Below are 26680 nucleotides of genomic sequence, written 5' to 3'. Positions count from 1 at the left end.
TCTATAGCACTTTGAGTACTATAGTACTATTGAGAAAATATGAAAAGCTCCTTTCTTAGGCTATTAGGCCATATTATTTGTGCTTATTGAAATATTTACCTTCCTGAGATTTTTTAACTAGACTATATGCCCTGGTTAAAATCTGTCCCTCCCTCATCCATCTCGGATCTAGGATTTTATGGGCAGTAACTCACAATATGTTCATTTTGTTTTAGATTTAATTCTATTTTTCCCCCTCTGCAGCTTCCTCCCCCACTTTTTTTAATGTCACAGTCAAATTAATTGCAGGAAAAATCTGGAGTGTAAAATCCCACATTTAAATTTTACCAAGAAAAGCAAATGAGAACAAGCCAGATGTTTAATTTAATCATCCGTTTCATGTTGTTTCAGCTCATTGATGGTTGCCTGGTACCTTTTTAGATTAATATAGGTCTGATGCTTGACTGCTGAACTTTTCATGGAAACTATAGACCTGTAAACATGTTAAGTCAGAATTGGACACATAGCACTGAAATGGTAATAATTTTAAAATGAGAAATAATTTAGTATCTTTTCTCTGTGGTAACATATAGCAGATGGCATTATATGGCACATCATCAGCTTTGTGTGTGTTTTTAGAGTGATTCATTAATGCTTTTGTAGCCATACTACAGACCTATCTTCCATACAGCAGAATTTACCATAAAAATGGATTAACTTTATACTTTATACAGGAATCTTTGTTATTGGAAGTAGGACCATATGAATCTAGGTAAAACAAATAATTACTAGGACCAGAAAGTATACATTAAATGGAGATAAGAGAGTTCTGGAAGAAGGTAGTTTAAAAATATATATATATATATATATATATATATATATATAGAGAGAGAGAGAGAGAGAGAGAGAGAGAGAGAGAGAGAGGGAGGAAGTAGGGAGGTAGCAGAATCAATCAATCAATCAATTAGTCAACAGTTACTTATTTGTTATGTGCCATATACTGTGTTGGACACTAGGGCTCAAAGGAAAAAATGACAGTCTCAATCTTCATAGAATTTATATTCTACATTATGCAGGCATTTACAGACTAATGGAAAGAGGACAATGGTAGTGGTAGTTGGGTCAGGAAGGGATACATGTGGTTGCAAGCTTTAGAATTATATTTTAGAGACCATCTGATCCAATTATTTCTTGCTAAATGTATTGATTTTTTATGTCGTAATGGGGATACCATTAGCATGCATTGCATACCCTTTTGACTATTTGGAACTATAGATCTCTTATCAGAAAAATGTCTTTAAACACATAAAATAAAACAAAGGAAACCGATTATATTGTAATCATTTCAAAGAGATGCTCATCAATAGGATAAAGGCTAAATAACCTGTGATTTATGCTAGTAATAGAATATTATTATGCTGTAAGAAATTCCAAGCAAAAAGAGTTAGACCTGGAAAGACTTAAATGAACTGATGCATAGTGAAGTAAACAGAACTAGTACACAGTAACAGCAATATTGTTTGATGAAGAACTGTGAATGACTTAGCTAGTCTCAGTAACATAATGATCCAAAGGACTAATGATGAAGTATTTGCCTCCAGAGAAAGAAATGATACTGATTAAATAAAGATTGAAGCATGATTTTCTTTCACTTTCTTTCTTCTTTTTTTTTCTTATTCAAGTCTTCCAGTACAAAATAACTAATATTGAAATGTTTTACATAACTATACAAGTACAATCTATATCTGATTGCTTACCATCTCAGGGAAGAAGGAATGGAAGGAGGGATAGAATTTGGAACTCAGAACTTTAAATTAAATTAAATTTAATTTAAATTAAAAATTATTAAATTAAAATTAAAAATTAAAAATATTTTGTATTTATTTAAAAAGTAAAGGCCCCATGTTAAGAAAGGCATGGGTTGGGCTACATGACAACTATGATTCTTTCTGATTCTCAAATTATACAATTCTGTGATTCCTTCCCCTCTTTCTTTTGATGCATGGGTTTGTATTCCATAGCTCAGGACAACTCTGACTAGACATCTTGATTTGAAACCTAGAACTATATCCTACACCATAGACCAATAGATAAATAGAATAGATTGATTTCATAGTTCTAGGCATGGTTAGAGAAAAGTTCTAATGTTCCTCAATCTTGTTAAAAATTTGGGGAAAGTGTCTAAATAGATCTGACATTGTAATTGTAAATACTATCTTATTACTGACCTTGTAATTGGGTTGAACATTCCACCTCTATTCCACTCAAATCACAAGTATCCCCACCAAACTGACCTGTCATTTGTTACTTGTCTGATAATAGGCCCTAGTTCAGCTCTTGTTTATAAGATAAGGGGAAAGGAAGAGAATAAGTATTTGTTAGGCAACCTACTATATACCAAGTGCTAAGCACTTTACAAATCTTATCTCATTTGGTCCTCACAACCCTGTGATGAAGTTGCTCTTGTTATTGCCATTTTGTAGTTGAAGAAACTAAGATAAACACAAGTTTTGTGATTATTGCTTGGCCGTTTTGTTGTGTTCAACTCATGACCCCATTTTGGAGTTTTCTTAGCAAAGATACTAGAGTACTTTGCCATTTCCTTCTCCAGTTCCTTTTATAGATGAGGAAATTGAGGCAAACAGGGTTAAGTGAATTGCCCAGGGTTAAACAGGTAGTAGGAGTTTGAAGCCAAATTTTAATTCAGGAAGAGGAGCCTTCCTGACTCTATCTACTGTACCACCTAGCTGCTATTGATTATAAAGGATGAAATAGTTAATGAAGATAAGGATAACTCTGCAACAATTCATTATACATCCTATAGACCTATACTATTTCATGGGGCAATAAATCAGGATAGACAAGTAAATGCCCTTCAACTGGGGAATGGTTTAGCAAACTGTGGTATATGTATGTCATGGAACACTATTGTGTTCTAGGAGGAATGGGAATTCAGGGAAACCTGGAGGGATTTGCATGAACTGATGCTGAGTGAGATGAGCAGAACCAGAAAAACCTTGTATACCCTAACAGCAACATGGGGGTGATGATCAACCTTGATGGACTCACTCATTCCATCAGTGCAACAATCACAGACAATTTGGGGCTGTCTGCAGTGGAGAATACCATCTGTATCCAGAGAAAGAACTGTGGAGGTTGAACAAAGACCAAGGACTATTACCTTAAATTAGGGGAAAAATGATATCTTATTGTTTGATCTTGCTATCTCTTATACTTTATGTTTCTTCCTCAATTTGGATCAATGTATACCATGGAAAAAATGTAAAGACTGACAAATTGCCTTCTGTGGGGGGTGGGGGGAGGGAAGTAAGATCGGGGAAAAAAAATTGTAAAACTCAAAATAAATAAAATCTTTAATTTAAAATAAAATAAATCAGGATAGATATTGTCACACTTCCATTTGAGAACAGTTGAAGTGCTTAGGGAATAGGAATAATTATCAAGAATTTAGCTTAGCAGGGCAACTAGATAGCACAGTAGATAGAGCCATCCTGGAGCCAGGTGGGCTGGAGTTAAAATCTGGTCTCAGACACTTAATATTTAGCCGTGTGACCTTAGGCAAGTCTCTTAACCCTATTGCCTTGCAAAAAAAAAGAAATAATAATAAAAGAATTTAGCTTATCTTTTACGTTCAATACCTCCTTTCTACTCCATTATCACCATCCTATGACAATTCTTACTGCCTCTTACTTGCACTAATCTACTCTCAAATCTCCCAACTCTTGTCTCTCTGTTCTCAAATCGACTCTGCTAATTAATTGTTCTAAAATTGAGGCACAGCAAAGTTAAATGACATTCCTAAACCCTGAGATGTTTAGAGCTCTGGCCTTCTTCAAATCAAGTAAATTGATATGTCATTTCTATTTTCTCTCTCCTCCTGAATAATCTCTTTTCTTTAAATTTTTGAGACAAGACTCTTTGCTTTCTGGACTAGAATGCTTTTCAACTAGAATTATACTGTCATATTATTATTTAACTTTTGCTATATGTATTCTCAGTTCCCTAATTAGTTTGTAAGCTTTTCAAAATCAGAAACTTGTAAAAAGTTTTTGTATCTTCCAAAGACTTACCACACTGTCATACAAATAATAAAACTCAACAAAAACTTGTTAAATGAATCATGAATAAATCCCTGACATCAGATTATTTTCTTGTCATTAATTTCTCTTTAGATACTGAATGTAGAGATAAAAATAACAACAAAAATGCTGATTTTTGAATTTGCTATCTGTTTAGATTCTAGAGGAAAAGAAATAAGGAGTAGTATATAGTTCCTATTTTACAAATAGAATAAACCAAAATTGAAAGTTTGCATGCCAAACTGTTTGGAAATGCAATCTCACTGAGTCAAAAGTGTGACAAGGGAATCAGAAAAGCTAATTCAATCTTGTATAGCCTTCAAATAAAGTATCCAAAATGAGGGAATGATAATCCTACTGCACTCTAATGAAAGGTTTATTTGAGAGAATTTCTCTCTCTCTCTCTCTCTCTCTCTCTCTCTCTCTCTCTCTCTCTCTCTCTCTCTCTCTCTCTCTCTCCCCAGACTTGGTTAATGATATGCCTAGTCTATCTTTCAGATTCTTGAGGTGTCTTCACTAGCAAAGATATTGTCTACAGTATTAGAGGAAAAAAGAGTTAAAAAATCTAAGAAGACTTATTGAATTTGATGCAGAATGTGTAGAACTGGGAGAACTATGTATATAATAACAATAATATAAAGACAAACTATCTTGAAGTATGAAAATTCTGGTCCAATCAACACAATGACCAACTACAATTCTGTTTTATGATGAAACATAATACTCACCTCCTGATAGTAAGGTGATAGAATCAGGCTCCAAGTACACATATTTAGGTATGTATATATGTATATGAGCATACAACTATGTATGTGTGAATATATGTGTCTATATGTATGTATATATATTTCCCTCTCACCCCTCTGTTTTGCTTTTTTTTCTATTTTTAAGTTTGACAATTTATTTTTTAATTTTTCAGTTAATAAAAATGCACATTCTTTTCCTCCCACTTCTACCACCCCTTCATTAAACAGAAAAACAAACCCCTAGAACAAATATGTATATATATATATATACATACATACATATATATATACCACATATGTCTATCTATGAACATTCTTGTACAAGGCATGTCAATTGATTTCACTGGCTGAAAATTTAGAGTCAAATATGTGAATTCATGCATAAGCTATGTAATATACACATACATAGATACATAGTTATATTGGTCTACTTTCATTTATATAGGCATTTATGTTAGACAGTGTCAATAAAAGAATTTATTTGACTATGCATATTTGTTATAGGGCTTTTGTTTTTCTTTCTGTTTTAATGAGGGGGTGATGGAGGTGGGGGAGGGAAAGAAGTTGTAGGTTAGAAATTAATCCTAAAAATGCATGTAAATATCCTGAGCCACTTAAAGGAGCCCTGAATCCTCATCAAGGATATTGTCAAGGAATTTCTGTTCAGTTAGAATGATGTCATCTTTGAGGTCCCTTTTAGCTAAGATGCCATGACTTCAAGAATCCCAATTCTCTTAACAATTTTTCCCCATACTTCTCTTTTCCTTTAAATGAAAAGTGGCTTTTCCTGAGAATATCACACATGCCAGAATCTTTCTGTGATTACTTATTCAAGTCTTCTTAGAAGGATTGGGAAAGGGCCGGTAGGTAAAGTGGAAGACAGAGTGCTTGACCTGGAGTCATGAAGATTCATCTACCTGAGTTCAAATTTGGCCTCAGATACTTACTAGCTATGTAACCCTGGGCAAGTCACTTAATCCTGTTTGTCTCAGTGTCCTTATCATTCTAATGAGCTGAAGAAAAAAAATGGCTAACCACTCCATTATCTTTGCCAAGAAATCTCCAAATAGGGTCATGAAGAGTCAGAAACAACTGAAAATGGCTGAACAGAGTCAGGAGGAGATATTGGCCTGTTCTTTGATTACTAGAGTTGGTTTTAGACATACCCCTATTACTTTCCCACAATTACATTTCCTCCTTTGTGATCTGTGGTAGATGCATATACTACCCTCTCTCTATCCTTCTTATAGTTATCCATTGACCTCTAGGTCATTCAGTTCAAATTCTCACAATCTTTTACACTGATCTTCCCCAGAATTTCCTCCCCCTTCCCCTACCCATGGTGTTCTTCTCTTATTATAATTCTCAGGACTTCAGCATTCAAATCAATTCTTCTAGTACCATAGTCACTCAGTTACTCCAATTCCTCATTCTAACCTCTTTCCATCCACCCTCCCTGGGCAAGTCACTTCTCCTTTATCTGCCTCACTTTCTTCAACTATAAAAGGAGATAATAATAGTAGTACCTACCCTCCAGGGCTGCTGAAAGTATCAATATACCATAAGGCCTGGCACATTAGGTAGCTATGCTTAATATTTGCTTGTTCTCTTCCTCTCCCCTCCCCCCAATTTGGAGATATCTAAGCTCAGAATTATACTCTGTGATCTCATCCCCTCTATCTCCTACCATTTCCAATCCTTCAATGTGCTTTCAAACTCATCATTACTTCTAGTCCCCTGACCTCTCTCCCCATCCATCCCACTTACTCTTCACCAGCCACTCCTGACCCCATGATCTGCTACTTAATGATTTATTAGCTGCCACCCTGAAATTTCTCACTGCTAGGACCTTCTTCCATTACTGATCTGTTAATCCTCAGATTTAAGAACAGCTACTGTCTGTTTTCTCCTCTTATTCCAGGCATCTGGAGAAAGTTAAAAAAAATTGAGCTGATTTCACTGTCTGTAAATTTAGAGTGTATAACCTTAGTAAAGCCCTCACTGTTGCTTAGCAATTCATTTGTCTGCTTCTATTAGTTCTTTTTCCTATTCACCATAGCAACTGTTCCAAATCTTTTTGATCTTGTCTCCTGCCTCCAATTATAACCCCATTTTTGTTCTCAGTAGATGACATCGCTTCACTGATAAGGATATTATATGGTGAGAAATTCCTCAACTTCCCTTTTCCACTCAGAACTTCTCAGCATCATCATTTATAATTTTTATCTGTGTCCTTGTGTTCCCATGTCCTTGATCACAACCTATCATCCCTCTTTCAGAATCTTACCCTATCAAACATCTCTTGTCCCTCATTTATTTTCAGCCACTCACTTTCCACTGCTTCTTTTCTATATATATCTACAAACATTCCTTGGTATTCCTAATTCTAGAAAGAAAGAGAAAGAGATAAAACGATTAGTAACTCCCTTTCGCCCTTCATTTTTTCCTTTTTATTGCCAAGTTTTTTGAAAAAGTTTTCAACTGATGCCTCTACATCCACATCACCATCTTGCTTTAACCTGATGAAATGTCTTCTATTGAACTTTCATTGTGAAAAGTCACTAATGACCTTATAATCATCAAATTAATTGTCTTTTTCAGTATTCACCTTCCCTGCACAGAATTTGATCCTGTTGACTATTCCCTTACTTCTCTAATTTCTTTTCCCTTAATTTTATGAGACAGAACACTTCCCTGGTTCACTTTTCACCTCTTCAAAGCCTCTTCTCTGTCTTCTTGTCCTTTGGCATCTTTCTACCTATTTCAGGCAGATGTTTCCTATTGTTCTGTTTGTGCTCCTCCTCCTCCCCCTCCTCTCCTCCTCCTCCTCCTTCTTCTTCTTCTTCTTCTTCCTTCTTATTTTTTTACTTATATGTCTTCAAATAACACTTCTGAGGAGCAGCTAGGTGGCGCAGTGGATAGAGCACTGACCCTGGAGTCAGGAGTACCTGAGTTCAAATGTGGCCTCAGAAACTTAATAATTGCTTAGCTGTATGGCCTTGGGCAAGCTACTTAACCCCATTGCCTTGCCAAAATAAAAAAAAAGAAGAAGAAGAAAAACAAATAACACTTCTGCATCTATGACTTCCAAATTTATAATTTCTGGATCACATCTCCAACTTTCTACCATGCAGCAAAATCAATGTCTACTTGATATTTCAAATTCAACAAGTCTAAAATTGAAATTTTTATTATTATCTTTTTTCTCTAAATCTACTCTTCCTTGAGACTGATAAATTTCTATCAGTATGATCACACACCTAGTGTCTCTTGTTTTGAAACTTTGATTTAATTACATTTTAAGTCTTACTTCATATTCTTTCCCTTTATCAATGCTCTAATCCAATTACAGGGAGAAATTATCTCCTCCCCATACACAGTGTCCTGTTTTGTCTCTGTGCTTTTCCTCAAATCCAGTTCACTTCTTTATGATCCCATTTGGGGCTTTCTTGGTAGAGGTACTGGAGTGGTTTGCCATTTCCTTCTCCAGATCATTTTACATAAGAGGAAACTAAGGCAAACAGGGTTAAGTGAGTTGCTCAGGTTGGATTTAAACTCATGACGAGACTTTCTGATTCCAAGCCCAGGGCTCGATCCATTGTGGCATCTAACTGCTCTTCCTCAAATTATCTGGAATATATCCCTTCCTCATCACCTTGTCATCTAATTTCTTTTAAAGTGACTCGGGTATCATTTCCTAAGGACTCATTTTCTGACCCTCCCCTTAGTTACTATGGCTTCATTCTCTATTTCCTTAAATCAGTTCATACTAATTTATATTTACATATTTTACACTGTTCACTCCAGTACAGCATGCATTCTTTCAGGATGTGGTTGCTCTTATTTTTTCCTTTGTATTTCAGAATCTAGCACTCTATAAGCACCTGATAAATAAATATTGAATTGAATTGAATTGCATTATATTTGATTCTGATCTCTAAGGGAGAGTACTAACAATGGTGAGGAATGGAAACTTTTGATATAAGGAACATTTAAGGGACTTGAGGATAGTTAGTCTAGAGAAGAGAAAACTTAAGGAAATTTGATATCTATCTTCAGATATTTATTTATTTTTATTTATTCTTTATTTTTTTTATTTTTCAACATTTAATTATATGTCTATGTATTTTTTTTAAGCTGCAAAATTTCCTTCCACCCTCTCTTCTCAACCCCTCCCCTCAGCAGTGAACAGTCTGGTTAATATTGTACACACATCTCTATTAAACATGTTTACAGATTAGTAATATTCAGTATAAGGAATTAGGATTAAGGGAAAGAAATACATGGGTTTTCTTTTTTTAAAAGAAGTGAATGTAGTGTTCATCAGATTTATCAGTTTGTTTTGTTTTGTTTTGTTTTTCTTCCTCTGAATGGGGATAGCATTGTTCATAACAGGTCTCCTAGGGTTGTCCTAGCTCTCTGAACTGCTGAGAGCAGGGTATCCATCAGGGTTGATCTTCTCACAATGTTTTTATTATTGTGTTCATTGTTCTCTTGGTTCTGCTCCCTTCACTCAGTATCAGATCCTGTAATTCATTCCATGCTTACCTAATGTTCTACCATTTGTTTCTTATAGAACAATTTGTATTCCATAATATCTACGTACTATAACTTGTTTAACCATTCTCCAATTGATGGGCATCCCTTCAATTTCCAATTCTTTGTCACTACAAAAAGAACTACTATGAATATTTTGGAACATCTTGGACTTTTCCCATTTTTATGACTTTTTCTGGATATAAACCTTGAATTGAAATTGCAGGGTTAAAGGGAATGAACATTGTTGTTACTTTTGGGGCATTGTTCCATATTGTTCTCCAGAAAGGTTGGATCAGTTCTCAAATCCACCAGCAAAGCATTAATGTCCCAATCCTCCAAAAACCTCTCCAACATTTATCATTTTCCCTTTTTGTCATCTTAGAATATCTGATATGTGTGAAGTGATACCTCAGAGTTGTTTTAATTTGCATTTCTCTAATCAATAATGATTTGGAGCAATTTTTCATATGACTAGATAGATAGATTTAATTTCTTCATTTGAAAACTTTACCATTTATCAATTGGGGAATGACTTGCAACCTTATAAATATGATACAGTTTTCTATATATTTTAGAAATGAGACCTTTATCAGAACTGCTAATTGTGAGGAATGCTACCCAATCTTCAATTTTCCTTCTAATTTTACAGCATTATAAGCAAAATCATCCATTTTTCAGTTTATTCTGTTTCTTGTTTGGTCATAAATTTGTACCCTTTCCATAGATCAGATATACAGATTATTTCTTGGTCTAGTAATTTATCTATGGGAGTCTCCCTTTATATCTAAATCCTGCACCCATTTTGACCTTATTTTGGTATGGGGGTATGAGATATGGGTCTTTGCCTAATTTTTGCCATATTATTTTCCAGTTTTCCCAACAATTTTTGCATCTTCAGATATTTAAAGGACTGTCTTATGGATTTCCATAAGAGAAATTTGAGACTAATAGAGGTAAATGGTTGAAATATTAGTGCTTAATATAAAGAAGAGGATTTATAAATTTGAAAAATAGAATGTCTTTCTCTGGCTACAGATGGCATTCTCCATCACAAATCCCCTAAAATTGTCCCTGATTATTACACTGATGGAGTGAGCAAGTCCATCAAGTTTGATCAACACTCCATGTTGTTAGGGTAGACCATGACAGTTATTTGTGTCTATATGTCATATCCTCCTAAGGAAATGCAAGGTCCATGAGGATACTGTCTAGGTTTTTATCTAATATTAAAATCTTTCCTAATCACCCATCACAGGATCATGCACACATTAGATGCCTAATAAACATTAAATCATTGAACTGAATTAAAGTTAACTGTCAGACTTCTGAGTAAACTTTATTATCCCTAACATCTGGATTCAAGCTCAGGCTTAATTTTAAGTTCAATTGAAACTTTGTTTCTTACTCTCTTTTTTCCCTTTTCCTTGACTACAAGCATTTTCATTGCTTTCAGATCAGGAAGAGATCTTAAAAATAAATATTCCAACCTCTTCATTTTGCAGATATAGAAACTAAGGCCCTCAAAGGTTTTGTTTTGCTTAAGATCACACACCTTTTTGTCTTTATTTTTACAAGGCAATGGAGTTAAGTAACTTCCCCAAGGTCATACAGCTAGCTCATTATTAAGTGTCTGAGGCTGGATTTGAACTCAGGTCCTTCTGACTCCAGGGCCAGTGCTATATCCATTGTATCACCTAGCTACCCTGATCATACAGTTTTTTTTAAAAAATGGAAAAGTTAGAATTTGAACATTGTTCCTCTGACTCAGAATGCTAACTCTTTGGGGTCAGAGGTTTTTTGGTTTTTGTTTCTATATCCCCAAAGCTTATGTTAGCTCAGTGCCTGATACATAGTGATACTTAACCATTGATTATTGAATTGAATCAACTTGATTCCAGATTCAGAAATCTTTTTGGAGACTATACTGCAATTCTTGCTGAACTTAAGGTGGGAAGATACAAGAAAGAATACTGGATAGACCCTTTGTGCATTCTTTTCCTAGCATTAGTTGTACTGAGCATTCGTATGAGTTAAGAGAAACTTCAGAAGTCATACAATTCCATTTGTATGTGACTATCACCTTGCTGTGATGATTGATATGATAATGTGATGTGATGATTGATGTGATAATGTGATGTGATGTAATATGATGATGTGATGTGATGAAGTGATGTGACATGATATGATCTGTAGTGGTGTGATGTGGATATCACAACATTACCTTAAAGACTTCTGATGAGGAGAAACCCAATATTTCCTAAGTCTATTCATTTCACTTTTCTGTGGCTCTAATTATTAAAATTTTCACTTTATAATGGAGACTAGATGTGACTCTCTGTAATTTTTCCACATTGTTCTCAGTTTTTTCCCTCAGAAGTCATCTTCCTTCATACAGTTGAAGGCAGTTATAATGCCTCTTGTGTCCTGATTTTTCTCTTCTTCAAGAAAAAGCATCCTCATTATCTCACATTCTTGAATAGCATCCTCTCTTCTAGACCCTTTTGGTAATACTTGTATGAACACTATGTCTTTGCTAAAATGTGATATCTGAAACTTAATTCTGTATTCCAACTGTGGTCTGCTCAAGTGAGAATACTTTACAATATGAGTCATTCCTCAATTAATAAGTGGTCAAAGGATATGAATAGGCAGGTTCTTAATGATAAAATCAAAATAATTTATAGAATTATGAAAAATACTCTAAGCTGTTATTGATTAGAGAAATATCAATGAAAACAACCTTAAGATATAATTTTATTACTATCACATTAGTTAAAATGATTGAATAAGAATGTGATAAATCTTGAAGGAGATGTGGAAAAATTGGGACACTAATTCATTGTTGGTGGATTTATGACCTGATACTCCCATTTTGGAAAGCAATCTGGAATTATGGTATAAGAGTTATTAAACTATCCTTGGAACAAGTAATTCCATTATTAGGACTGTTTCACAAGGTAATCAGGGAAAAAGAAAAAGAACCTATATAGTCTTAAATATTTATAACAACTCTCTTTGTGGCAGCAAAGAATTGGAAATTACGGGAATGTCCATCATCTGGGAAATGGTTGAATAATTTGTGGTATATGGTTTTATTGGAATAATACTATGCTATTAGAAATGATAAACTTGATGATCTTAGAAAAACATAGACTTGCATGAAATAATGAAGAATGAAATAAGCAGAACCAAGAGAATGTCATATACAATAACTACAATATTGTTTGAAGAACACTATAAATAACCAAATTAAGTACAAAGAAACTATGAAGGAAGATGCTATCCACATTCAGAGAAAGAACTGATGAGCAAAAATATTATAATTGATTTTACATATATATATACATATATATATATACATATATATATACATATATATATATATATACACACACACACAGGTACAAACATACATTTGTGTTTAATAGTAATCATCTTTAGGTCAGAAGGGAGGGAAGAGGGAAAAAAAGATAAAAGAAATTCCCATGATAATTTTATTATATATTTAAAAGAAATAGCAAGTTGTATGTAATAGGTTTACAGTTTCATGTGCAATCATCATTTTTATTGTACTTTGTTATAGAAAAGCTTATTTTGTTCCATAAATTGAAAATAAAATAAATTTTTAAAAAGCGAACTTCATTCTGGGCTGCTAAACTTCTCCCTTACCTCAATATACCTCTTAAAATTACTTTATATATTTCACATTTATTTTTCTGTACATATTGCTTCCCCCTAATCAAATGTAAACTACTTGAGGGAAAAGATTGTTTTATTTTTGTTCTTGTAAACTTTGGCACCCAGCATATTTATTGTCATGTATAGAATTAGATATTTAAATATTTATTGAATAAATGAATGGAAACCATTCCTCTCTCTGCTTTCTCCTAGGTTTCCATCTCTATCACAAGCTTCCAGGTCTTATGCCAGAGAGCTGCCTCCTAATCATTGTTGGTGCTCTTGTAGGGGGTATCATCTTTGGCACTGATCACAAATCTCCACCTGTAATGGATTCAAGCATCTATTTCCTGTACCTTCTTCCACCCATTGTCCTTGAAGGAGGCTACTTCATGCCTACCCGCCCCTTTTTCGAGAACATCGGCTCCATCCTATGGTGGTCAGGAATGGGTGCCCTCTTGAACGCTTTTGGCATTGGCCTCTCCCTCTACCTGATATGCCAGGTCAAGGCTTTTGGCCTTAGTGATGTCAACTTGCTTCAGAATCTCCTCTTTGGGAGTATGATCTCTGCAGTAGACCCTGTGGCAGTGCTGGCAGTATTTGAGGAGGCTCATGTGAATGAGCAGCTCTACATGATGATCTTTGGGGAGGCTCTACTCAATGATGGGATAAGTGTGGTAAGTTTCAGGGGATGGGAAACTTGAGTAAGGGTTAGTAATAATCGGATATTCGTAAGGCTAATTGAAGTAGTGTTTCTGATTATGGGAAGCATGACAGGTTTCAGATTCAAAGATATGTATGGTAGATTATGGTGACTTTAGTTTCTGCATTACTTGTTTAATAGCTTACTAATTCGACTTGTCATTTGGCAGATTAATCACTTCTTTAAAAAAATAACAAGAGGGGGCAGCTAGGTGGTGTAGTAGATAAAGCACCAGCCTTGGAGTCAGGGGTACCTGGGTACAAATCTGGTCTCAGACACGTAATAATTACCTAGCTGTGTGGCCTTGGGCAAGCCACTTAACCCCATTTGCCTTGCAAAAACCTAAAAAATAAAAAAATAACAAGAGGACATAACAAGTAGCTGTATAGTTAAATCAATTTTCCATTTAGCATGCAGAAATTGTTGTTAAGGGCTCTTTTGGGCTTTCACACTGTGGAAGAAGCAATATTTAAAAGGCTTTTTCCCTCCTGTTTTATCTCCCTTGTTTCTGAAAGAATTGAGTTAAATGAATATTACTTTGATGGGAGAAGACTGGGGAGTAGGTTTTTTTTTTAATAATAGTTTTTAAATCACTCCCAACTGAGTGACTAACATGGGATAGGTACAAATATAACTTTTTTATAAGAGACAAACTAATATTGAGAAAAGAATACTGGAGTAGGAGGTTAAAAGTCTGAATCTGTATGCTCTACCAGCAGGCCCTTGTTCAAGTTACCTAATCTCTTGGGTTTCAGTTAATTCTATCTGTAAGGTTAGATTAGATGAACTCTCAGGTCCTTTCTAGCTTTATATAATCTTATTTTGGCTACATTAACTCAAAGGTTAAGAAGGGGGGGCATTAACTCAAAGTTCAAATATATTGCAATTAATTTATGACTCAAATTCCATTTGGAAGCTTGGAGTCAAATAACTAGTCCTAATTTGGCCATAATGTAAAATCCTTCAATAATTGTGTTGGGGGGCAGCTAGATGGAACAGTAGATAGAGCACTAGCCCTGGAGTCAGGAGGCTCTGAGTTCAGACTCAGACATTTAATAATTACCTAGCTGTGTGACCTTAGGCAAGTCATTTAATTCCATTACCTTGCAAAAACTGAAAAAAAAATTGTATTAGAGTGACTATAGATACTTTTCTTCTTATCTGAGAAAAAAATAAATAGAAATGATACAAGCAAGTATTTTGATGAGTTTATTTGCTCTTTTTTGCTTTTGTTTTTGTAATCTCTAGTATTCTTTGGGTAAGAATTGTACAGGATTAGATAGTATGAAGACATGGTGTTCTGTATTGGTAGCAGGAGTCACTGATGAACTCACAGACTCACCAAAATATCCATGGCATACTTATGTTCCTGTAACACATGCAATTTTTAGCATTCATACGCAACCATTTGACATGAGCTCTTTCTCCACACATTCTGTTATTATGCATTTCATCTGTTCTTAGTGGGTGACCAAGGCTATTTGGGAACTACCTTACAAATACTTTTTTGTTCTTAAATTCTTTCCAAAGCTCTGCTTTCCCATTCTCCAATACATCTAGCTTTCTTTTGATTGATCTCAGCTATTTCACTGACCAAAGGTTTATTCTTTATTAGCTTTGGCAGTACCTGGGGATATAATGTAGTTCAGTGGAAAGAGAACAAGATTTGAAAGTCATAATCTTGGGGACTGCTGCTGGCTCTTGCCACTAAGGATTTGTGCAACCTTGATGAAAGTTTAGTAGACTTTGTTTCCATTATATGTAAAATGAGATCAGGGGATGATGGTAGATGCTTGTAATCCCTGCTATTGAAGAGATTGAGGCTAGTGGACTGCAGCTAGTATAGTTCAGGAGTCCTCAACTATAACAGGACTCAAACTGATCATTAAATATCCAAACTTGTAACCATTTGAGATCACTATTGTCAGTCTCTAGCAACAGAGGCTTTTAAAGCAGTGGCACTCTGGTTCAGGTTAGAAATATAGTAGATCAAAGCTTCTTTGCAGATTGGCACTAGAATCAGGTACCTGAATGACCATGCCCTTCTAATTGGGTGAGATATAAGGACCTAGTCAAGAAAGAAAAAGGCAGAGGAAAGAAGTGAAAGAGGGAGGAAAGAAGAAATAAAGGAAAAAAAGAGGGAGAGGGGAAAGGAAGAGAAGAAAGGAAGAAATGAGGAGAGAAAGCATGAGAGAGAGGAAAGAAGGAACAAAAAGAAAAAGAGAGAAAAAAAGGAAAAAAATGAAGAGAGGAAAAAACCAAAATTATGCAGAGGAATTGGACAACCTCCAAGGATTCTCTAATATAGTTCTAAAAATCAGTAAATATATTAGCACTTTCATAAAGTCATTTGAATAAGAAACTGAACTCTGTCTTTAAGTATCTTATCAACTGATTCTAATAATAGAGACAATGTTCCACACCCATAGTGCTCCACTTCTGCCAAAATGGACTAGTCATTATCTTATCTGCCTGGTCCATAGCAAGCATTTAATAAGTGCTTTATCTTTGGAGAGTTGCATTTCAGTACTTCAAGATTCTACAGTTACTCCACTCCTGCCAATACAGATTAAAACTTCTTAATGACTTAATTGATCAAATTCAAGTTTCTGAAACTGAAAATTTATCACTCTGAGGCCAATTTGATGGCTACTCTCTCCAATTTTAGCTAAGCTGGTCTCCAGACAATAACTATACAATTACTCTACAGCTACAGATCCACTTATAAAACTTTTTTCACTTGTAAATCTGACAGAATTTGTGGTCTACTAGCAAAATGTTTGAAACCTCAAGAACACTTCCATGACCCAATAAGGTTCTAGAGTTTGGGTAGAGATTTTATATCCATATTTTTATGTATTTATACACACACACACACACACACACACACACACATGCATTTTTACATTTATATGTGTTTATGCTTGTATTTATATGTGTGCATACATGCATGCATATTAAATATGTATTTAAAATAAGGTAATAATTATAAAGTTATAGTAATTCATAGAACTGATTTGTATCTATGGTATCCAATCACTGTTTTATAGTGCCTTTTATGAAGTCACTGATACATTATCTCTGTGGTAAATTTACAGAACAGAAACCATTAATTGTGAACTGGGCCACTCCTATTACTCTGACTAACCAAAACCAAACAGACTTCCAGAATCAGGCTTAGAATACAGCTTGTGGTCAGGGCTAAATCAAACCCTCAATTTGTACTTTAAAAGTCAACATGCTAAGGAGGGATATCTATTAAGGCAAAAGGCTTTTTTGAGTATCACAGGGACTGTTTTGCTCGTTTGACTGGAATAGAGAAAGCAAAAGCCTTTGAAGAGGTAGTGCATTGTCATTTGGGGATGATAAATGCAGAAACTATGTAGACTCATGCTCAAAAGCTACTGAAGCAGAACAAAGAAAAACCTTAACCAATATGAGAAGGGCATTTGTTGGCTCTAGGCAAGGTCCTAAAATTCATGGCTTAAAAACTAAAAAGTACTTTAGAGATATAACAGTGACTTGTCCTTTTGAAGTTATATTTCACGCTTTCCCCCCCAGCGTTCTCCAGTACTCTTAATCAAATTTGGAGTGTCTAAACTCTATGCTATTGACTCAAAATCCCACCATTTTGTTTTCCTCCAATTTTATGGGTCTTCCAGTTCTCTTTGGTTATAATCAGATTAATTTTACAAAGGAAAAGTTACTTCAAGGTATAGCAAGAACAAACCTAGACACATCTCATAACGCTTTACATCATCTCAGTCTAGATAGAGGAGAGATGGAACATTAGTTGGAGGGACTATACAGCATGGTACTACCAAAGTTCCAAGCTAGCATTCTGGTTTCTCCAGTCTTCTTTTCTGAGTTGAAAGTAAAATACAGTCTAGAATTCTGCTTCCCAAACTGTCATAGCCTGAGCATTCAAGTTCAGGGACTCCTTTACCTGAAAAGGTAATATAACTGAATATAGCCCAAAACCCCAAGCCTGATTCTCAGGGCCATACCCTCCTATACCCTCCACTCCTTCATCTAGCTCAATAAATGGCACATAAATTTCAGCTGAAAAAGACTTTCATCACTTAGATACTGACAGAAAAAAAAAAACGAGTCTATCTGAGTCTGATAGTTTAAAGCTGACGTGTGTTCTGGCTACACAAACCATGAAAAAAAGGCTACTCTCACCCATGTGGTAGGGAATGTAGTAATATGTCTTCTCTCAAAATTAGATTCTTGTCATCTTCTTCATAGATGTCTTCATCTCAAGTGATTTGGGCATGTACAGCTAAAGCTGCATTATAAATAAATCCAGTCCAGATCTCCTGACTGAGGCTTTCTTAGAATTAAGGATTTAAGATTTGAAAGGAATGTCAGAGATATTGTGGTCTTCTAGTTCTGCCCCCCACAAACTTACTTTTTCTAATTTTATTTGTTTTTTATAGATAAAGAACTTGATGCCTAGAGAATGACTTGCCTGTGAGCACATAATTAATAGATATTAGAACTGGGATTTGAATCTCATTCCTCTCTCTCCAAATCCAATGATCTTTCTAACATACCATACATTTGAAATGTTTTCCTCTCTCTTTGACTACCCACTAGAGCTGAGAACTACCTTACATGAAAGATGTGTTGCTTGATTCATTCTAAGTCCATGATTTCATTTGACTATGTAACTTGATTTATCCCCAAATAAATACTTAAATGTCATGCAGAACAATTCCTGGCATTAAAATGTGTTGATCAGTCATTTTCCAGTTTCGTCTAACTCTTTGTGACCCCGTTTGAGGTTTTCTTGGTAAGATTCTGGAGCAGCTTGTCATTTCCTTCTTCAGCTCATTTTGCAGATGAGAACTGAGGCTAACAGGATTCATTGAATCACCCAGAGTCACACAGCTGAATAAGTTATCTGAGGTCAGACTTGAACTCAGGAAGATGAGTCTTCTTGATTCTGTCCTACTCTCTATCTAATGTGTCACTTGAATACACTATAATATTAAAATTATGTACGTTTAGAAACAATATGTTTTTAAACTTCATTATTTTTTCCAGCTACATGCAAAGATGGTTTTCAACATTCATTTTTGTAAGGTTTTGAGTTTCACATTTTTTTCCTCTCTACTTTCCCTCTCCCCTCACCCTGACAGAGAATAATATAGGTTATGTACATATAATATAGATTATGCATGTATAATTGTTAAATATAAGAAACATATATGTTAATGTGGTCCTTGTGCAAATGGGGTTAAGTGGCTTGTCCAAGGCTGCACGGCTAGGTAATTATTAAGTGTCTGAAGCTAGATTTGAACTCAGGTACTCCTGACTCCAGGACCAGTGCTGTATCCACTGCACCACCTAGCTGCCCCTTTGTACCTTTTTCTTCACTTCTATACCCTTCTCACTATCCCTTTGCTTTAGGTCTCTCTTTCCTACCTTTTTAGCTCTGCCTTTACTTCGTGGTTTCTTCTCATTTTAAGGATACTCAAGACTCAGATTTTTTTATATAATATAAAAAAATGAGAAAAGCAAAACCATCCTAACATATTGACATGGTGAAAACTGGGACTGATTACGAAGGTTCTCATTTCTTCCCTTTCACCCTCCAGTGGCCTACTTCTTTATCATTATACAAGTTGTTTGACCTTCCATTGCAAGAAAAGGATCAGAGGTGAAGCTTAAATCATGGAAAATTGTTATTAATTGATAGGTCTGTTTAAAGACTGGGTATATATGAATGTGGGGGAAATGTGTGTGAAAAATGACTTTGTGGATTATCTGAAAATTTCTGTTATCCCTTGTTAAATTTCCCTCCATTCCTAACTGTAATTGAAAACTCATAGGATCATAGATTTAGAGCTAGAATGATCTAGAAATCATGGAGAGTCAACCCACCCCCTCATTTGACAGATGAGAAGACTGAGGCACAGTGGACCTGGAGTCAGGAAGATTTGAGTTCAAATCTAACACTATGTAACTTGAGCTAGTCACTTAAATTCTAGCTGTCTCAGTTTCCTCAACTAGGAACAATAAAGGCACTTATCCAGGACTGTTGAAGGGATAAAGTAATTTAATATTTGTAAAGTACTTATCATTGTAAAGCTTGTTCCATAGTAGGTGCTTAATAAATGATAATTTTCTTCCTTCTTTACAGAATCATATAGTTATTACATATCTAAGGCAGAATAGAAACTCAGACTTACTGATTCCATATTCAGCATACTATTCATGATATTAGATATGTTAAACATGCATATGTAACCCACTGGCCACTGGCACTAAATTAGAATGTAAGTGGGAATAATGATTTATAAAATAAATAAAAATATAATAAATCATTGATGTCATTTTTAAAGTTAAATCAATAAGAATCTGATGATTATTCTCTCTGACTTTGATTCTTTACCACTGATTTCACTGTGGTACTTGAGACAGGAGCTTCCTCAGTCACATTCACTGCCAATCAATTGACCAATCAACAATGAAATCTTACTATGTGCTAGGAACTATGATAGGCATCAGGAATAGAAAGAGAAATGCTTTCTATTGCCCATGGAATGCTAGAAATAGAAGGAGATTTAGAGATTATCTATCCCAGTTCTCATTTCAAAGATGAAGAAATTGGAGCCTAGAGAAGTGAAGTGATTGGTATACAATAATATAGCTAGTAAATGACAGAATCAGGTTTAAAATGTAAAGCTCATGATTCTTAATTTTCTACCTACAGCACATTCACTATGCTGCTTCCTTAACTGCCAGGAATAGATATCTACTTCCTTCTATAGTGTCCACCCATGCATTGTCTGCAAGTAAGAATTTTAAAATACAGGACAATTTTACTGGCATCCAACCAATTTTTATATGCTTATGTCACTTGACTCTGTCAACAGTTTGTCAATTGACCCTTGCATTGCTTCTTGAAAAGGTATATGAATTAAATATCTGATAGTTCTAGTCACCATCACTGTGACATCCTAAGCCAAAATATACTGCCCAATTTCCTCTGTTTTTTTTTCTATTCCAATAGAATACAAGTTTCTTTAAGGAAAGGCTTGCTTTTGTATTTGTAGCACTAGCCCTTAACAGAGTACTTGGAATTTAGTAAATACTTACTTCATTCATTCAGTATAGTATAGCCTTGCTTATATCTAGCCAGGTTTTATAATATCTTAATCTTGGGGCAGCTAGGTGGCACAGTGGATAGAGCACTGGCCCTGGAGTCAGGAGGACCTGAGTTCAAATCCAGTCTTAGACACATAATAATTTCCTAGCTGTGTGACCTTGAGCAAGCCACTTAACCCCACTGCCTTACAAAAATCAAATATAATATCTTAATAATGGTCTTTGGATCATTTTCCTTTTTCTTTTCTTTTTTTTTTTAGGTTTTTGCAAGGCAAATGGGGTTAAGTGGCTTTCCCAAGGCCACACAGCTAGTGTCTGTGACTGGATTTGAACCCAGGTACTCCTGACTCCAAGGCCGATGCTTTATCCACTACGCCACCTAACCGTCCCTTGGATCATTTTTCTAAGCAAGTTATGAGAGAACTTTCACAACTTCGTCACAGTTTATAGTCTTAACACTTTAAAATTATGTATATGCTAGATAAGTCTCCATATCATGGATAGTAATAAGTCTCAATACATAGATTAGACTTGGAGTAAGGAATTCAAATTGGCCTCTGTCTGCCTCAGTTTTCTCATCTGTAAAATAAGAATTGTTGTGAAGATCAATTGAGATAAGGCTTAAGTGCTTGTAAAGATTAAAGCATCATATAAATGGTAGCCATTGTTATTAGTAGTAGTAGTACTATTATGATGATGATGATGTGCTAATATGCATCAGAATTTTTCCCTCCAAGTCAGACCTGACTGAAATATCTATCCCAGAAGAGTAAGTCATGGAGAAAATCTGATCCAATACTCTTATTTTGCAACTGAGGGTACTAAGTCCTAGATAGGAGAGGTCAATTGTCCCATATAAGTTAGTCTCTGGTATATCCAAATTTGTCAATGTGTAAATTATACCTGGAAATTAATTTGGCTACAGAAGATCTCACAGGCAGAGGATTTTTTGGAGTATTGTCATTTGAAGTGAAGAATATATCTTGTCTAAAAGAGATATCAGTCTTGGAAGAGAAGATACAATTGATAACCTGCATCCTTTGTCCCAAAGTCACTTTCATTATATACCCAAATTTTTCAATATGATTCCAGGAATTTGGGAAGCAATGCCTGTAGAAGTGTCAGAGCAAGTATTAATTTTCAGGTCACTCACAAGAATATATTACTTTTGCCCTGTGCATGACCCCATTTAATATGTCAATTTTCAGTAAATAGGAGTGAATAAAAGCATTTATCAAGCAATTACCATGTGTAAAATACTAAAGAAAAATAGAAAAAGAAGACAGTCTCTGCTAATCAAAGAGCTCATACTTTAATTAGAGGAAATAGCACATAGAAGGAGGATTCAAAGAAGCCTGTACAATCAAAGGGAGCTGTAGCAGTTGATGACAAGAACAGTTTTGATGGTGTGGATGTCACAATGAGATCTTCACTTTCATTTTTCACTGAATTTTCTTCTGTCCCTTCTGTTTTGCCTTTTTTGGTGCAGGATGAAGAGAATCAGCCTTGTTCATTGTTTCAATTGTTACTTTTATGCTAGAGAGTCTTAAATCCATGTCTCTATCCTTGACCATGTCTCTATCCTTGACCTGTCATCTGGATGGTACAGTGGACAAATCATTGGATCTAGAGTCAGGAAGACCTAGGTTTACAGTCTGCTCTCAGATGCTTACCAGCTGTGTGACTGTGGGCAAATCACTTAATTCTATTTGCCTCAGTTTCCTTATCTATAAAATGAGCTGGAGAAGGAAATGCCAAACCACTCCAATATCTTTGTCAGGAAAATTCCAAAGGCAGTTTTAAACAGTTAGAAATAAAAATTATTGAATAACAAAAACAACAACTTCCATTTCACTATCCTTATAACTTTCTTACAAAAGTAGATATATATGTATGTATATGTATGTGTATATATATACATGCACATATATATCCATATATATTTTATATTTCATAAAACTGAACAAAGCTATATTCACCTGTGTCCCTTCTGGAAAGTTATCCTTCCCCAACTTATTTTATCCTGGGCTGGAAAATTTGTAACCATTGATTTAGAATGCATTGTATTAGGGGCAGCTAGGTGGTGCAGTGGATAGAGCACTGGCCCTGGAGTCAGGAGGACCTGAGTTCAAATCTGGATTCAGATCCTCAGTAATTTCCTAGATATGTGACATTGGGCAAGCCTCTTAATCTCACTGCCTTGCAAACCAAACGAAGGAAAGAAAGAAAGAAAGAAAGAAATCATTGTATATTAGAAAAAGTGCTGAATTTAGGATTCAAAAATTCAAAAATGGATTCAAATCCCAACCTTTCAATTTACCTATGTGACCTTGTTGCAAGTCAGTTCACTTTAAAAATATTTCTTGTAATCACCCCTTCCTCATTGCTATCCACCAATTGTAATCTAGGTTCCATTATCTGTAATACTTCAACAAGCTTCCAGGCCCTCTTTCTTCCACAATTCTTTACCTTCTCCAATACATAATAAAAATCTAATGATAGTTTATTTTCTCTAAAACACTTGCTTTCTATACACCAATCGTGACTTTAGAATACCTGTGATGAAGTTGTACTATGTCTTTAGATAGAGGTGACAGACACGTGATATAGAAAGAGTCGTATAATTTTTTATATGCTCATTATGTAGATTGATTTTGCTTGACTATGTTAATTTGTAACTATGCTCCCCCCCCCCTTTCTTTAAACTTGAGGCTTGAGAGTGGAGTGAACAGATTAGGAATTAGTGATACCCTGTGTCCCTTCCTCCCAAAATAAAGCCATTGAAATTTTTTTAGATAAATCAACTTTATTATAAAGTAAAGGTTTAAGAGCAGGCATTATGGGGGGAAAGCAAAAAAAAAAAACATGAGAAAAAAACAGACAGAGAAGTTTGTAAGATAGTTATCTCACAGACCTCACTGGCCCCAGATGCTTATCCTCAAGACATCTCTCCAAAGGGTGATCAGACAAGGAATAGAAGAACAGAATTCCAGTTCATTTCTTTATAATGAACTTTCTGATAGCATAAACTTTGGTTCATTTTTAGAGGTCTAACAATTAACAGACATATTGATTATCAGTAATATAGACCACATGGGCTATAGCTACAGCACCAATGTTTTGCTTTTGATTTCTGCCTGTCTCTCACTGTCCCTTCCTCTTTGTCTTCCTACTTTCCTATAAGATAGGATAAAATTTTAAACCCAACTGGGAACATACATCATTCCATCTTTGAGCTAAATATTTTGAGAGCAAGATTTCCTCAGTGTTTATACTCTCCCTTCTTTCTCTCTATTATAAAAGGTCCATTGTACCTTTTCATGTGGTGCTGATTATCCTCTACTGCCTCTACCTACTTTTCCCTGTATAATCCTTTTTCAAGTCTTAATTGTTTTATACCTTGTGCCCACATCTTCTGTCAAAGTATATTCCTTTCAACTATCCCAATAGAAGTACAATTCTCAAGAGCCATCATACATCATAATCAATTTATATACATACCCTTTGCACCCTCCCTCTAGTTGTACCAAATGAAATTCCCACACCCTCTGTTTAATTTTGTTCCTTTCAATTGGCCTAAGAGAAATACATTTCTCAAGAATTACGGGTATTATCTTCTCATTTTGTCTTATTGAAACATTTTTCCCTTAGTCTTATTGACTTAAATTTTTTCTTCCTATTTAATTTTACATACTTCTTGAGTCTTATATATGAAGATCAATTTTTCTGTTCAGTTCTGACCTTTTACATTTGAAAAATACTCTAGTTTTACTGATAATCCATCTTTTCCCCTGAAAGAATATGCTGAATTTTTCAGAGTAGTTGATTCTTGATTAGATTCCAATCTCCTTTGTGCTCTTGAATATCATATTCCAGGTCCTCTGATCCTTTAATGTTACATCTGATAAGTGCTGTGTAATCCTGACTATGACTCCCTGGTATTTAAGTTGCTTTTTGGGTGGTAGATTGTAATATTTTCTCCTTTAACTGAGAATTCTGATATTTGGCTACAATTCCTTGGAGTTTTTATTTTGTAATCTCTTTCAGGGATGATTGATGGAGCCTTTCAAGGATTATTTTGGTCTCTTATTCTAGGATATTAGAGCAATTTTCCAGGATAATTTTCTGCATGATACTGTCCAGGTTCATTTTTCTCATTATGGCTTTCAAGTAGAGCAAGAATTCATAAGTTATCTCTTCTGGATCTATTTTCCAGGTCAGTTGTTTTTCCTAAGAGATACTTTATATTTTCTTCTTTTTTTAATCCCTTTAGTTTTCTTTAATGATTCACACAATATCTTAGTGTCTCATAGAATCATTAGTTTCCATTTGACCAATTCTAATTTTTAGAGTTTTATTTTCTTCAGTTAACTTTCTTTTCTACATTTTTCTTCTTCTTCTCTTTATAAAATCATTTTTGAACTGTTCCAAGAGGTCTTTTTGGATTTGAGGCCAATTCATAAATCCTTTGAGGCTTCAGGTTAGGCATCTTGTCACTGACTTCCTCTTGTGAGATGGCATTTTTACTGACCATCTTGGAATAGTAGCTGTCTGTGGTTATCACTTCTGGGGGATTTGTTCATTTTAATAGTTGAGTTCTTCTCCTGAGGCACAGGGAATATAGTTCCAGGCTTTTTGTGCTGGGGTTTGGAGGTCAGTCCCTGGCTTATTGCTCACCCATGGTGATGCCTATGCTTTACTTGCTAGTACTTTGCTCTTTGTGTTAGGGTAGCCCCATCTAGTTCTGCCTTTTGCAAAAGCATTCTGGGGATTCGGTCTTTGTCTTCCAAGCTGGATTTGAGCCCCTCACTGCTGACCTCCTGTTCTGCTGGCTTATGGAACTGGGACCAGAGCTATACTATGGCCAAGAACCTCCCACTGGCTTACCAACTCTCTCATCTACACTGGGCTATATTCCTTTTTTATTCCATGAGAGAGATCTTTACTAAGTTCTTCCACAATATCTTGAGTTGAGAACTTGTTTCATTTTTTTTGGTGGTGGTGGGGGTTCTATAGGGTCTGTTTTAAAGGCTTTGTTTAAAGTTGGTTAGAGAAAAGATCTAGAAGGTCCCTAGCTTCACATCATCATTTTGGCTTCAGTAGTCTCCCATTGTAATATTTTTTAAAAATATACAAATTGGGGCAGCTAGGTGGCGCAGTGGATAAAGCACCTGCCCTGGAGTCAGGAGTACCTGGGTTCAAATCCAGTCTCAGACACTTAATAATTACCTAGCTGTGTGGCCTTCGGCAAGCCACTTAACCCCATTTGCCTTGCAAAAACCTAAAAAAAATATATACAAATCACCCCTGAAGGAATTTCAGAATGAGGCACAAACAGCTTTGAAAGTAACATGTAGAATATATTATATACTTTTTCATTTTTAAAAAGCATGATGTGTGAAATCTCTATTCATGTTTTCATAGAGAATCCTTTCTTATAGTCTAATGAATATGAAATGCCCTTTATCATTGTTTAAGTTCAGAATAAAAACCCCCAAATAAATAAAATATTGACTTCATCCTATCAATCTACCACAGTGATACTTATAAACCATTTCGTCCAATCTCTTCATTCTGCAAATAAGGAAATATAGCCAGAGAATTGAGATGACTTGTCCCATGGCTACCAAGGGAATTAATAAAATTTTTACTCACTTACTCTGACTCAGTGCTCTCATCACCTTGCCCTATATGTCATATTTCCCTCATTAGTTTTTAAGGTCCTCTAATACTGAATAATAAGAATAAGGATTGAATCTCTGATTTCTTTGTTATAGAATGTATAGATGAGAAAATTACTCTATCAATATTGATTG

General features: G+C 35.1%; 1 protein-coding gene across 2 annotated transcripts in view; it reads left to right on the top strand.

Moving 5' to 3' along the window:
- Positions 1-26680, top strand: part of SLC9A4 (solute carrier family 9 member A4) — an 88370-nt gene that overhangs the window by 4391 nt on the left and 57299 nt on the right. Inside the window, exons 1-2 of one of the 2 annotated variants that reach the window (XM_074192210.1) lie at positions 6819-6985; positions 13256-13719. In XM_074192210.1, coding sequence (XP_074048311.1) covers positions 13288-13719 — 432 coding nt within the window. In that variant the 5' untranslated portion in view covers positions 6819-6985; positions 13256-13287. Of the gene's footprint in view, positions 1-6818; positions 6986-13255; positions 13720-26680 lie in introns of those variants that run through there. The other variant, XM_074192209.1, reaches the window with a different exon arrangement.

Source organism: Macrotis lagotis, chromosome 6 (assembly GCF_037893015.1).
Source record: "Macrotis lagotis isolate mMagLag1 chromosome 6, bilby.v1.9.chrom.fasta, whole genome shotgun sequence".
Taxonomy (NCBI): domain Eukaryota; kingdom Metazoa; phylum Chordata; class Mammalia; order Peramelemorphia; family Peramelidae; genus Macrotis; species Macrotis lagotis.
This window is presented reverse-complemented; position numbering and strand designations above follow the sequence as displayed.